The sequence below is a fragment of the Silene latifolia genome, chromosome 5 (assembly GCF_048544455.1).
Source record: "Silene latifolia isolate original U9 population chromosome 5, ASM4854445v1, whole genome shotgun sequence".
NCBI lineage: Eukaryota > Viridiplantae > Streptophyta > Magnoliopsida > Caryophyllales > Caryophyllaceae > Silene > Silene latifolia.
The window spans coordinates 70,291,177-70,306,110 of record NC_133530.1 but is presented as its reverse complement, the minus strand read 5'-3'; the positions used below and the strand labels follow the sequence as shown (position 1 = coordinate 70,306,110).

General features: G+C 36.1%; 1 protein-coding gene across 1 annotated transcript; it reads left to right on the top strand.

Moving 5' to 3' along the window:
* The first annotated feature begins 10,640 nt into the window (after positions 1–10,640).
* LOC141655513 (protein FAR1-RELATED SEQUENCE 5-like) lies at positions 10,641–13,031 on the top strand. The gene is made up of 2 exons (XM_074462589.1): positions 10,641–10,713; positions 11,938–13,031. Exons 1-2 carry the CDS (start codon positions 10,641–10,643, stop codon positions 13,029–13,031), a joined length of 1,167 nt encoding a protein of 388 aa, XP_074318690.1.
* The last annotated feature ends 1,903 nt before the right edge of the window (positions 13,032–14,934 follow it).

The window sequence follows — 14,934 nt, the reverse complement described above, 5'->3', positions numbered from 1 at the left end:
ATTTTTCTTGGAAAAAGGACAATTTCATGGTGCAACAAAGATCCTCTCCATTTTTTTTTCTCTTCATTTCCTCTCACAAACCCATTTAATAATACTATCTCATCTAACTCTATTAAACCTTTATTTTTATGTATAAATCGTGAACCGTTCGATGTTGACACGATACAATCTTAGCCGTTGATAGGTAATGACCTCTCCATTTCTTTTTAGGAAATGGAGAGAATTTTGGCTCCTCATGGTGGAAGACCGTATACACAGAAAAGTCATCTACTTCGTCCTCTCCATTCTAAATTATTCATGAGGTCATTAATCAAATTTTAACTCTTGCGGAAGGTGAGTTTGTGTTAGGCATAATGGATACTTTACAAAATTGATTAAAGCATAATTTGGTCGTTTATATGACGTTTTATGTAATACATAATATGATAGTAAGAACTTTTATACATATTATGGTCACTGAAATTGGAATGGTAGTTAAGTTTGGATTTGTCCAAAATGGAAAGTGGGTAGGTTGAAATATTGAATTAATATAGGAGTAGAAAGCTGAACTACCTCCTTACTCAGGGGCTACTCTCCAATATATCTTAGTACTCGACATAAAGGCTCGACAAGTCTTTTAATTATAATTCAGATATTGATACCTAATAATCTATCCAAATAAATTACAATTAACTTACTACATACAATATGAAAAAGTAGGAGCCAAAACATAAATACTGCAAAGTATTAATATTTTCTGTTATCTTAAATATGAATGCAAATGTATTTTATCATTCTTGATAATCACCATTTTGAAGTGGTTTCTATGTTTGTTTGTCACAACCAAGCAATTGCAGGTGCAACCCTTAATTCCCTTCTCTCGCACCCTTTGTTCAATTAGCCCTAACAAATACACTCCCATTTAGGACTGATCTAATACTTCGAATAAAAAGCTGGAGATCAGAGAAGTACATGTACATTATATAATCTCAATCAAAAGGACATTGTACCTTATATATGCAAAATATACATAACCAAAGTATCATATTACTCAATTGATCACCTTGTGTCAAAATAAAACCCAAAACTTCAAATAGCATCATCTCCTAACACATTATCTAAATTTATCCAATAAAACCAGAATGTTTAATCAATCGTCACTATAGCAAAAAAAACATAGTTTTTTTTCTAGAAAAACAATAAGAGGACACAAATTCAAAATTTGATACTCACTCGAGCAAGTCGAGAAGTTAATATTTTTTATATGTATTGATTTTGCGCAAAATTAGTTAGTAAGCTCTAACTATATTTGGTTAGAAGCAAATTAAGGGTTTGAAACAGTTTAATTCGAGAAGAACAAAATACTACAAGAGAAGCATAACTATTACTCGTAAAAGCCTACTAAATCAGGCAGGTAATAGTTGCTTTCGTAGTACGTGTATCATCAACCTGTTATCTTAGGGTTTTGATCAAACATAAGCATAGTTAACTAAATCGTATGAAAAATAAAAGGAAACATAAGAAACGAAAGTGTCTAGTAATTGACAATAATAAACATGTAATGTGATACAACCCTATTTACATTTACCATATTACCAATAGAATTCACCACGTCAAATCTATAAAAACAATAAAATTAAACACTTAATTAGTTACAAATCAATCAAACAAAAATTTTCAATAACTATTGCAAACGAAATAAATCATAAAACTCAATTATAATTTGGAAACTAATAAACGACAAACCGAGAAATTACCACTGGAAAATTATGAAAATATAAATTACAAGATTAATAGAAAAAAAAACACACTATTTTTGAAACTTTTTCTATGAAGATGGTGTGTATTTATAAAAAAGAGAGACACAACAATCAAACATTAAAGTTCCCTCAATTAATATGTGACTATCCAAATTCATTATCAATAGTTCTTCGTCTACTCTATTTAATAAAAACACAATAGAATTAATTTTGCAATTAAGGGCAATGAACGTTCGTGATTTTAGTGGTAAATTTTCTTAAATTGAGGTAGATAATTAGAAATAATTAGGTAGCTGATGTGGCAGCCTTAAGAAGCTTATTTTGTAACATATGAATAGATTAGGTTTGTACTCAATCTTGCCTTTTTAAAGTATTTATAGATTAGTCCGTCAGAAGCTGAAGACGAACCGAATCAATACTATATTAGCTGATATGGATAGTAGCGGGCCATTTGTTGGTATTATTATATGATAAACGTATAACACCCCCATATACCAACGTGCTTTATCAAGGACCACCCTAGCATGAGAGACTGTTACCATCTCGGTTGCCCGATGATAGTATATCAAAAGAAACTATTCCACATTTATTAAAGTATATATATAAGAGGTTAACGATTACATTATCTCAAACCAACTCAGAAGAAAAGAATAAAGATCTCAATACAACTGAAATCAAAACAGCTAAACTCGTAACAGCAGAAGCTAGACTCGAAGTGATGACATCCCATCTCGTCCCCGTAGCTAAAGACAACCGTCACATGTCACAATATGCTCACCATTTCCGAATGGATCACCACAGGTTTACAAAACAATAATAACGGGGTCAATTAACTGCATAATTAAAATAAGCCAAATGTAACAAAGATAAAATAGTTGTTCCACCATCAATCTCCAACTCCCAATCACATCTCACAACTGACTACAAACTAAAGTGTGTAGCCCTGCCAGATTACCCATCGCAACAGATAATCGTCACCGCCAGTGGGGGACCGCAGCCTTGCCACCTAAGCCCCGCTCATCACACGAGCGAAAACCCATCTTCATTAATGTCTACATTCCCTCATGTGGCGGGATCCACAGAGGGCGAATCAAGGGCGTGAAGCCACTCCCGCAAGTGACATCACTCAGCCGAGGGCGCACCTCGTAAACATCATCAACCATCTCAACTCCAACACCCATACTCTAATCCACCAACAACAATCAGTCAACAATATCAATCGTATCAATCAATTACAACACACATCTTAAATCAATTAAACAATAAACTGAGTAGGGAAACCCTACCTTAGCACAAATCCGATACGAGTCAATCAAGAAATCTTGAACGACTCCTCTACGAAATCTCCACCTAACAATAATCATACAATCGAATCATAATCATGCACAAAACCCTTTTTCCCCCAAATCACCAAACTAGAGCCCTAAAAGACAAACTGACAAAACTCATAGGACTAGTGGCTTACCGACACAATCGACGCAAGAGAGGAATGAACAAGACTCACGAGCAATCCACAAACTTGAGAGAGATTAGAGGTTATTAGAGTTACGTTTGAAGGTTTAGGTTTTGGTAAAAAGTAATTATGAAACTATAAATCCCGTTTTATAACTCTAATCCTCTCTAAATCAAACCGTGGAAATAATCACCGTCAGACCGGATACTTGGTCGAGTATAGAGTATACTCGGTCTATTACCATATTTGGCCGAGTATTCCTGGACAGTAGCCTGACCAGAAACACACGACGCATTACTCGGCCGAGTAACAGGACTTAGAAAAACGTAGCATTACAGTCTTCCCTCTTTAAAAATGAACTTCGTCCCTGAAGTTCAAGCCCAAGCTATAAAACATGAACACTTAACACTAACTCCACCCACCATGCTTACTTCCACAACACGGCTCACGATATCGTGTCAACTATAGCATATCCTCTCGATACTAACTCCATAATATTATTGAATACAAACAACATAAGTGTTGCCAACTCTGTCTTACTTTCATAACGCTCACTAGCAAACTCAATACCAAGACAATCCATCAAACAATATCAACCACCAAAACGGAATGTTACATTCTACCATCCTTCAAACGAACTTCGTCCTCGAAGTTTACTCATACACATAAACATCATACTATTACAAGGACTGCCATTACCTGAAATAAAATCGACCACAACGCAAATCCATCCTTATTCCACACCAACACTCAAACTTCCAATTATACTACAACAGTACAACCATCAAACTCTCTTTGTCGCATCCTACTCCTCTTAAGATAAATGTTATCTCCTCGTAACTCACTAATACTAGATCCTTAGTTGTATTCTTCCTCTTATCCTCATCTTATATCACTTATCACCGACTATAACTTCAACACCGACAGCCATCTCATATCCAAGGCTCTCTCTCCCTAACAGCTCTCGTGCCTCCAATTATTCTGCACTTCATCTAACCTATATCATAAAATCCTCAGCATAACCACTACTTCATCTCTTCAACATTACCGCCAAATGACATACTTCTTTATACATGCACTTATTTCCACAATCATAACTAATGATCCACAATTGTTACACATACTCACACTAGATCCTCGAGTTATCCTGTTTATTGCCGTAAAACGCATCCATACTTTAACATAATACTAGGTCCAAACACTCTATACTCACTTTTCCAATAATGATTACGAACCACTTGCCGCTTCCAGCTCAGCGAAACACATTCTACAAACCCTTGCCACAACTATGTCAACCAATGCCTCATCGAAAACAAGATCGAAAGTACTCTAACAACTTCTCACAACTGTGTCCCATTATCAGAATATCACTATAACATGACAACAACGGAAACAAACACAACTTTATTTCCATATCATGCTCCACCCTCACTCCCAAGCCAGAACAGGTAAGAAACATTAATAAACAAAACAACAATCTATATGCCTCGACCGACACTGACAGGAAACAGGAAACAGCAGTAAACAAACAAAAATTGTAATACTACGGTTTTATGAGTCTGTGGGTAATCTATCGAGTGGGGCTTACTCTGTCGATTAAGTATGTTTGGTTTACGAAACAAGAGTCTGCCTTTAGGGTACTCGATCGAGTAGCCTTGGCACTCGATCGAGTAAGTGGCACTCGATCGAGTACGAGACTTACTCGATCGAGTAAGTCGGTTATCGGGTGTTATTTGACGGGTTTTGTTAATAATGCGGATTAATATATATTATACTCCGTTATCTTTCCTAAACATTTTTTACAAACCTAATACACAAAAAGAGAGATTTCATACTACGTTGTTCAATTCATTCGCATTAATGGCAAATCCCGGAGCTAGAGAAGTCGGATTTCGTTGTTCTTTATATCATTGTGATCCTTGCATCAAGGGTAAGTTCTTCGTACTGTTTTTATAGTATTTGGTTGACTTTGGTTAAACCCTAATTTGGGGATTGGGGGTTTTTATGATTATATTGTTGTGGTAGTGATTGTATGATTATGTGTATAGGAGGAGGATTCGTAGAAGAGAGGTTTTGAGACAGTTGCTAGATCGTCTGACTTTGTAGTTGCTTTTCATGTAGGGTTTCCCTACTCGGTATTAATTACATGATTGTGGTGATTGTGTTGTAGTTAGTGATTGTTGTTTGTTTCAGACGGTTGTGATTTCATATTGTTGATTGTTTCAGACGGTTGTTGAGGTTGTATTGTGATTACTGTTTATCTGTCTGTGTTCTTCGGGGTGCGTCCCTGGCTGAGTGGAGTCACTTGCGGGAGTGGCTTCACGCCCTAGATTCACCTTCTGTGGAATCCGTCACGGGGAGGATGTGCACATTAATGAACATGGGTTTATCGCTTGAGGGAGATGAGCGGGGCTTAGGTGGGAACAGATGCGGTCCCCCACTGGCGGTGTGGAGTACCTGTTGCGATGGGTATTCTGGCAGGACTACACACTTTAGTGTGTAGTCAGTTATGAGGAGATTGATTATGGAGTTGGGGATTGATTGTGACGATTGAGTTGTTTGACATTTGTCTTATTGTGTTTGTATTGTGTAATTAGTATTGACCCCGTTTAAATATTTTAAAAACTATGGTGATCCATTCGGGGATGGTGAACAGTTGTTGAGCAGGTTTGATTCGATGCATTTGGGATAGCTGGGAGGAGTCACCACGAGGCAGTTTAGAGTCTTCCGCTGTTATACTTTAGTTGTTGAGACATTTGGATTTTAAGAACATGTATCGTACTTTTACTAGTTTTGGTTTTGGATATGTAATCACTTTAAACCTTATTGCTATTTAAATTATGTTTCTTCATTGTCATTTGATTATCGTTGCCTCGGAAAACCGAGATGGTGACGTTTTTATACCTGAGTGGTCCTGGTAAGGCATTTGGAGTATGGGGGTGTCACAACAATCTAGATAACTGATCTATACTTTCGAAAGTTCATCTCACCAGCATCCCATCTACTTCACCACAACCGATGACGGCATCGCAACACCACCACCAACAGCCGCACCGCAGCGTGAAAATACTCTTATCACAACACGAAGTACCGTGCCCGGATCGCCACCCGAGGCACAACAACCACATCGATAGTCATCGCAACTTATACAAGCCCATAAACACGGACTCAGTACACCTTCCTTGACCAGAAGAATTCCTTAAAACCACTTTACTAGATCACAACGTAACATATTACACGGAATAACATATAATAACCTTATGAATATCATCCATACTATTACTCATGAGGCCGGAACCTCACACTATTACTTGCAGATATCATACATACACATACAAGTATAACTAGCCATTCCAGATCATCCAAATTACCACTTTTGAATATCATCTTATTAGGATACCGTACACAACATATGACGCGGAACACTCATATAACGACTTATAACTATCACACCATACCATTACTCGTGAGGTCATAACTTCACACAAACATTTGCACACATCATGGACCCATAATCGAATCTAACTAGCCAATCCTGATCATGTAAGTTACCACTTGGTAATAGATATCTTCACCCAAGCTTAACTCACATGCCTTTCATAACATGTCTTCCCATCCGCACAATTATCACCACCCGACAAACGTAACCATATCATAAGTACCCAACTACTAGCAAACACCCCCTATATCTGTATTTTATACTCCCTCACATACATACATACCATCAGGCCTCCACAAAATCAACCTCTTTAGAATGGCTAACTTCCCTATTTAAGATCATCCTTAACCGCTAGTGACAACACTACGACACTACCATCTTTCATGCAACCACTTTCTTACTATCACTTCTAAATATAACAATTCATTTCCCCTGTTGGGTTATCATCCCGAATAACGAACATCAAATCCATTAACAAAATTTACCTCAACATTCTTTGCAATTCTAACTTTAATTATATCGTCATCTAACTCTCCACCAAGTTCTCATATCATGCAAACACTCTACCAGCTTCTTACTCCCTTAATACCTCGAAACGCACGGCTAACATATCGCCCTGAACTCCTATATAACCATTAACTCACACCCTCTTATGATGCTATCGTACATTTCCATGATTCCTCACTTTCATGTTCCATAACTTTGGTCAACTTTCTCCTAGCTTACTTCCATCATTCTTTTAATACCAATTAATAATTCGTCTCCTTCCTTCTTCTACCTCGCTCTTTAGTAATCCGGTTACCTTCTTGTTGCTCCACAACTCAAATTCCATTAATTCATATCAATATCTTCTCATTCTTTCTTATCACTGATCCCCTTCCATCATACTACTTACTCACACTTGTCACCATCAAGTCCACACAACTAACGGTTACTCTTCAATTAGTTGTAACTCCCTTTCGTATCCCTAAAAAACTAAAAATTCACCTCATACCGTTAATTGCCCAAAGAATTATACACTAGGCTCACATCTTGATAATCCAAATTCCCAAACTCGACCACTATCTACACATCGCGGCATAACTCGATCTCACTATACACCATTCGTTTTCATCCCTCTATAACGACCTTCTATCACATATATTTTCTTAACCAACACAATCCTAACCGTCTCCCCCCATAAGTCCTTACACATTCCAATTTGTTACTATTGCATCCCTCATCTCAATCTTTGCATTCTCACGTTTTTTTTACACTTACATCACCCTTGCCCATATACACTTACTTTTATATTACTCAACACGCGACTATATCACTCACCACATCTCACAAAACATACTCCCTGCCTCGATAAGCCCATCAATCTTCCCTTTCATTTTCCACTATCCCTCACAACCACATATTACTCTACTCCAAGTGCCTTACCAGGACCACTCAGGTATAAGCTGTCACCATCTCGATTTCCCGAGGCAATGATAATCAAAAGACAATAAAGAAACAACATTTAAATAGTATAAAGTTTAAGTGAATACAATCCAAAACCAACTGCCAAAATACGGATTACATGCTCTCAAACAACTGTCTAAAAACTATCAAAACTACAGCGGAAGAATCTATCATCTGATGACGACACATCCCAGCTATTCCATGTATCTCGACTCATACCTGCTCAACAACTGTTCACCATCCCCGAATGGATCACCACAGTTTTTAAAACAATTAAACGGGGTCAGTACTAATCACACAATTTATATAACTCAATAAAACAACACACAACACATTCAATCAATCGCGCATTTTCCCGAACTCCATAACCAACTCCACAATACTTACTACACACTAAAGTGTGTAGCCCCGCTGAGTACCCATCGCAACAAGGTTACTCCTCGCCGCCGATGGGGACCTGACCATTCCCACCTAAGCCCCGCTCATCTCCGTCGAGCGATAAACCCAAATCCATTAATGTGCACATCCCTTCTGTGGCGGGTTCCACAGAAGGCGAATCATGTGTATGAAGCCACTCCCGCAAGTGACTCCACTCAGCCAGAGACGCACCCCGAAGAACACAGACAGATACAATCAATCACAACTGTCACAATACTCGTACGATACAACTCAACAATCACAAAGTACAACCAACACATCATGTGACTAATACTGAGTAGGGAAACCCTACCTGGAATGCAATACAATCAGACGGTCTCAACAGCTGTATCAAAACTCCTCTTCTACGAATCCTGCTCCTAACATATAATCATACAATTACTAACAATCACAAAACTAACAAAAACCCCCAATCCTCCAAATTAGGGTTTAAACAAACTTAATAAAATACTATAAAATTGGTACATAGATCTTACCCTCGACGCAATGATCACAAGAAAGTAAAGGATGATGAATTCCGACCTCTCAAGCTCCGGGATTTGTCAATAATGCGAAAGATGCGAAGAACGTAGTTTGAAATCTCTTTTGAAGTGATTAGGTTTAATAAAAGTGTTTAATGATGATGACGGAAAGTTATATATACCTATTCGCATTATTAACAAAACCCGACAAAACATTACCCGTAAACCGAGCCACTCGATCGAGTAGCTGACGTACTCGATCGAGTGCCCCTACTCGATCGAGTACCAAGGCTACTCGATCGAGTACCCTCTGACGGACTCTTTGTTTTAAAACCAAAACACCCTTACTCGACAGAGTAAGGCCCACTCGATAGAGTACCCAGAGGCTCATAAAACCGTAGTATTACATGTCCTCCCTACCCAACATATATCCCTCATAAGCCGACATTCTCCACATCATAAAGATCATCGGTAACCAGTATCAAGTCTGTCACATATGTAAAAGAATGCTTTAAGAACCTACACATACATGTGCACATAACCTACGACTCAAAACATATGTAAGAACGTAGCCGTCGACTCAAAACAACCGCCCAAAGAGGTACTCGGTCGAGTACATAACATACTCGGCCGAGTACAGGACACTCGGTCGAATAATGAGACTACTCGGCCCAGTTCTCACTCCACAAGCCGAACAAAATTATCACAGAAATATTACTCGGTCGAATATGGGTTACTCGGCCGAGTATGAAAGACACTCGGCCGAGTAGGCCCTACTCGGCCGAGTTCCGGCACAGTTCTTAGCAACGTCCAGTTTTCGTAAAATAGTCATATCTCACTCGTTGCTTGGTCATTTTGGGTGTGTGACCTATCGTTAGAATCGTAAGAAGACAAGCTATCACCTCAAATTGGAATCATGGCAATATCATTTCTAGAACTCGACTTATTACAGTTTTAGGACAGCCCTTCCATAATCGGTCTTCATACAAATCAATTTTCCTTAACAAAACAACTTAAACATGAATAAGGCAAATAATAACAACTCAATACTTCTAAAAACCAGTACATAGGTGAACTTTTATCATATGCACATGTAAATTAAACATAACATTCATATATACATATATATATATATATATATATATATATATATATATATATATATATATATATATATATATATATATATATATATATAGGTAAGATCCGTTGAGTTTGACACTTTTCGTGAGTTTCCCCCGCGTATATAAGCAATTGAGTTGACAAAACCCAATTATCAAAATTTCAGACGTCATAAAATTCCCAGCTCTTTCTCTCTCTTTCTCCCCCTTTCTCTCTCTACTGATCAATCACTCTGTTCATCAAAAATTCACGCGAAATTTGTTTCATCAGTTCTTCAAAATTTGATCAACAAATTTGATCAACAAATTCATCAGTTATTCAAATTTTGATCAACAATTCATTCATTATTTTGATTTTTTCAATTAAAACTATCAATTTGTTCATCAATTTTTCTCCGAAAACCCTAATTCTTCAAATTCGACTGAAGGTATTGATATTTTGTTCCGATTTCTGATTTAATAATCGAATAACTTCAGTAATTGAATCAAATAACAAATTCTGACTTGATTTTCGTGTTTTTTCCATAATTTTCAGCTTCAACGATGCTGAATTCAGACGATCAAACTCTTACTCTGCTTGATAATATTGCTGATAATCAAACAACGATGAATTCAGGTATAAATTTGTGACATAATGCTGATATAATAACTGTTGTTATTAGGTTGATAAGTTTTTTGTTAAAATTACTGATTGCATGTAGATTGTTTTCATATTGTTACTCATTTTGTCGTTATAATAACAACTACATAATATCACAGTAATTGCATGTAGGTTTTCATTCATGATATCATTCAATATCTAGTATTTGAATAACTGAATTACAATAATACAATAACTGACTTAAAGTATTAAAATAACTTTGATATTACATTAAAATAACTGTGATGCATTGTGCTGGACTAGGCTACCAATCTCAATAGAAAACCTCCCCCTCTCTGATAGAATAATTGTATTTGTATAATACAATAACTGCATTATAACGTTAAAATAACTGTTCTAGCAGAAATTGTTTTTTTTTCATAATAAATACTATTTTATAGGATCTGACAAAAAAATCCTTACAATAACTACTCTTTAATAATGAAATAACATTAATATTACATTAAAATAACCGTGTGTGCGTTGTAGTGGACTAGGCTACCAATCTCAATAAAACCCTCCCCCTCTCTGATAGAATAATTGGATTTGTATAATACAATAACTGCATTACAACGTTAAAATAACTGTTGTAGCAGAAATTGTTTTTTTTTCATAATAAATACTATTTTATAGGATCTGGCAAAAAAAATCCTTACACTAACTGCTCTTTAAAAATGAAATAACTTTATTACATTAAAATAACTGTGTGTGCATTATGGTGGACTAGGCTACCAATCTCACTAAAACCCTCCCATCTCTGATAGAATAATTGGATTTGTATAATACAATAACTGCATTACAACGTTAAAATAACTGTTGTAGCAGAAATTGTTTTTTCATAATAAATACTATTTTATAGGATCTGACAAAAAATTCCTTACAATAACTGCTCTTTAATAATGAAATAACTTTAATAGTACATTAAAATAACTGTGTGTGCATTGTGGTGGACTAGGCTACCAATCTCATTAAAACCCTCCCCTCTCTGATAGAATAATTGGATTTGTATAATACAATAACTGCATTATAACGTTAAAATAACTGTTGTAGCAGAGATTGTATTGTTTTGTTTTGTGTAGAATCTAAGATATTGAAATTAATAATACCATAACAGTTCTCCTGTTTTAATGTTTCCATGCATTGAAATTAATACTACCAATGCAACAACTTTGTCTACACCTACTGTTGCGTCTGAAATAGGAGAAAATACTATCCATAATCTGGGATTGAGATATAATCCAGGTGGCAGTGAGGAGTGGAATAGGATGGTAGAAAATGGTTTCAAACCTGCTCTGGGGTTAATGTTTGTAAAGCTGGAGGTGGCAATAGAGTTTTACAATTTATATGCTGTGGCTTGTGGTTTCATACCAAGAAAGTACACACAAACAAGATTCCGTGATGGTTTGATAGACAAAAAATCAATGGTCTGCAACAGACATGAATTCAAAGAGGATTGCAAAAAACTCAAACCTGTTGTTGAATTTGAAAACACAGAAGAGAATAAGAAGAGGAAAAAATCTGTAGAGCCAAAGAAAACAAAAATAACAAGATTTGGTTGCAAGGCAAAAATACGATTTTGTGCTGTATTCAATGACCTTAAGGAGCTAATAGGGTATGCTATTGATACGTTTTATGAAGGTCATAATCACAGACTCTGCTCACTCAAAGAACGGGAATTCCAGAAAAACGTAAGAACACTTAACCTTTACATGAAGCAGACAATTGTTAACAATTGTAAACTCAACATCGGGGCTACCAAGACATTTACAATTCTGGCGGAACAATCAAATGGGTATGAAAATATTGGTGCATCTCTCACAGAATTCAAGAACTTCAAAAGAAATATTAAATGTTATATAGGTGACAAGGATGCTGACATGATTCTCGATTATTTAAAGGCGCTTTCTGAATCACAAGATGGCTTTTACTATGCTTATCAAGTTGATGAGGATAATTGTTTGGCTAAAATCTTTTGGGCAGATGCACAAGCAAGAATGAATTATTCCTTGTTTGGGGACACCATCACCTTTGATCCTACTTACGGTACTAACAAGTACCACATGGCCTTCACCCCATTCACTGGTGTTGACAACCACAAAAAATCGGTGACTTTTGCTGCTGCACTTATCGATCATGAGAACGATGGTCATTCATTTGGGTGTTTAAGATGTTCCTTGATTGTATGGGCAACAAGGAACCTCAGTGCATTCTTACTGATCAAGATCCGACAATTAAACTCGGGGTGCGTTCTGTATTCAAGAAAGCAAGACATCGCTACTGCATGTGACATATAATGAAAAAACTTACCGATAAAGTTGAGTCACAGATTTGTCAGGAGACTGACTTTGTTGAGCGGATATGTGGAGTTGTTTGGGATAGTGACTTGGAACCCATTGAGTTTGAAGAAAAATGGACTCAAGTGATTAATGACTTTGAGTTGAATGATAATACTTGGTTGACATACATGTATGGCAAAAGGCGCAAATGGATACCTGCTTACTTTAGGGATTTGCCTTTAGGCTGCCTTTTGAAAACTACACAAAGATCAGAGAGTCAAAACAGTTATTTTAAAAGATTTGAGAGCATAGATGGCACACTTGTAGAATTTTGGTTGCGTTTTCAGAGTGCAATGTAACAAAAACGCTATAATCAGAGATTTCTTGATGCTGCAAGTGACAGCACATTGCCACAGGTTTCTTCTAAGACAATGATTGAGAAACATGCCTCTAAAATCTACACACACACACACACACACTGTTTTCTATGAGTTCCAAGAGCAAGTGCATGGCTCCCTGTTCGTGTGCCGTTAGGGGGTTTTCTGAGCAAGGAAACATGCACATTATAAATGTTGAAGATGCCTACAGGAAGCATAGAATATTTCAGGTTATTCAATTTTATAAACATAATTGTCTTTTTACTTTAACATACAATAACTATAATAAAAGAATACAATAACCGTGTTTTACCATTTAAAAAACTGAAGGACTTCTACCTTGGTGTTCATTGCTAGTCTGCATAAAATAATTCATGTTGAACTATATAATAACTATGTTTGCTTTTTAAAATTACTACACTGTAATGCAGGTTGCTCACAATAACGAATCAAAGGAAACAACATGTACGTGCAAGATGTTTGAGAGGAAAGGAATCCTTTGTAAACACATTATATGGATTATATCAGGAAAAGGACTGCAAAGCATACCGGAGCAGTACATCGAAATCAGATGGACGAAGAAATCATATAGAAAGCCTTTGTATGGACTGGATGGAAAGTTATTGCAAGACTACGATCCCACTGATTTGAAAAAGTTGGAATTATCAAGGGTATGGTCAGAGTTTTATGCAACAATAAGTGTTCTTAACTCGATGCCTGAAAATCAAATCAAGGAGCTAAGTTTGATGCTTTTATAATTCCGTAAGAAAATAAATCCAACAAAAGAGAGCTTGACAAAGGAACAAGAACTGGAAATGCTCTTAGATTGTTCAGCAAAATCAAATATTACTGTTCTTCCACCAAAGATTGCAAAAACCAAAAGAAGCGGCAAGAGAATGAAATCAAACAAGGATAGGCAATTGAGAAGGCGAGCAAACCGAAGAGGCTATGTAACAACTGCAAACAAATGGGACACCATGACAAGAGAAACTGTCCAAATCCGTTTGTTGAGCATGCTTTGGAGGAAGAAGATGAAGAGGAAAATGAAATGGAAGATGAAGATGAAGAAGAAGAATGAAAAATGCATTACGCTTTAAAATAATCAAGATTACGTTTTAAAATAATCCATATTATGCTTTACAATAACCGCAAGATTGCAAAGTAATTGTGTTAGACATTTTTACAAATAATCAGGGGTATATTTTACAATAAGTGTGTTAGACTTTTACAATAATCAAAGTTATGCTTTACATTAATTGATGTTGATTTTTTTTGCAATTGTTCTGATTTTGTTCATTTAATAATACCTTGCGCTATTACAATAATCATGTGAAAACTATACAATAATCACAATTATGCTTTATAATAATTGATGTTGAGTTTATTTTCAATTATTCTGATTTTTTTCCATAAATATATTAATTTGATAATGCTTTACAGTAATTGATAATGCTTTACACTTGCCAATTTGTTACAATAATCAAAGATATGCTTTAAAATAATTGGGGAAGAGCTTTACAATAATCAGATACATGAGAGCTTTA

Coding starts and splice junctions, on each gene's coding strand:
- LOC141655513 (XM_074462589.1), top strand. CDS start 10,641: ATGCTGAATTCAGACGATCAAACTCTTACTCTGCTTGATAATATTGCT. Junction 10,714..11,937: donor TCAAACAACGATGAATTCAG/GTATAAATTTGT, acceptor CGTCTGAAATAG/GAGAAAATACTATCCATAAT.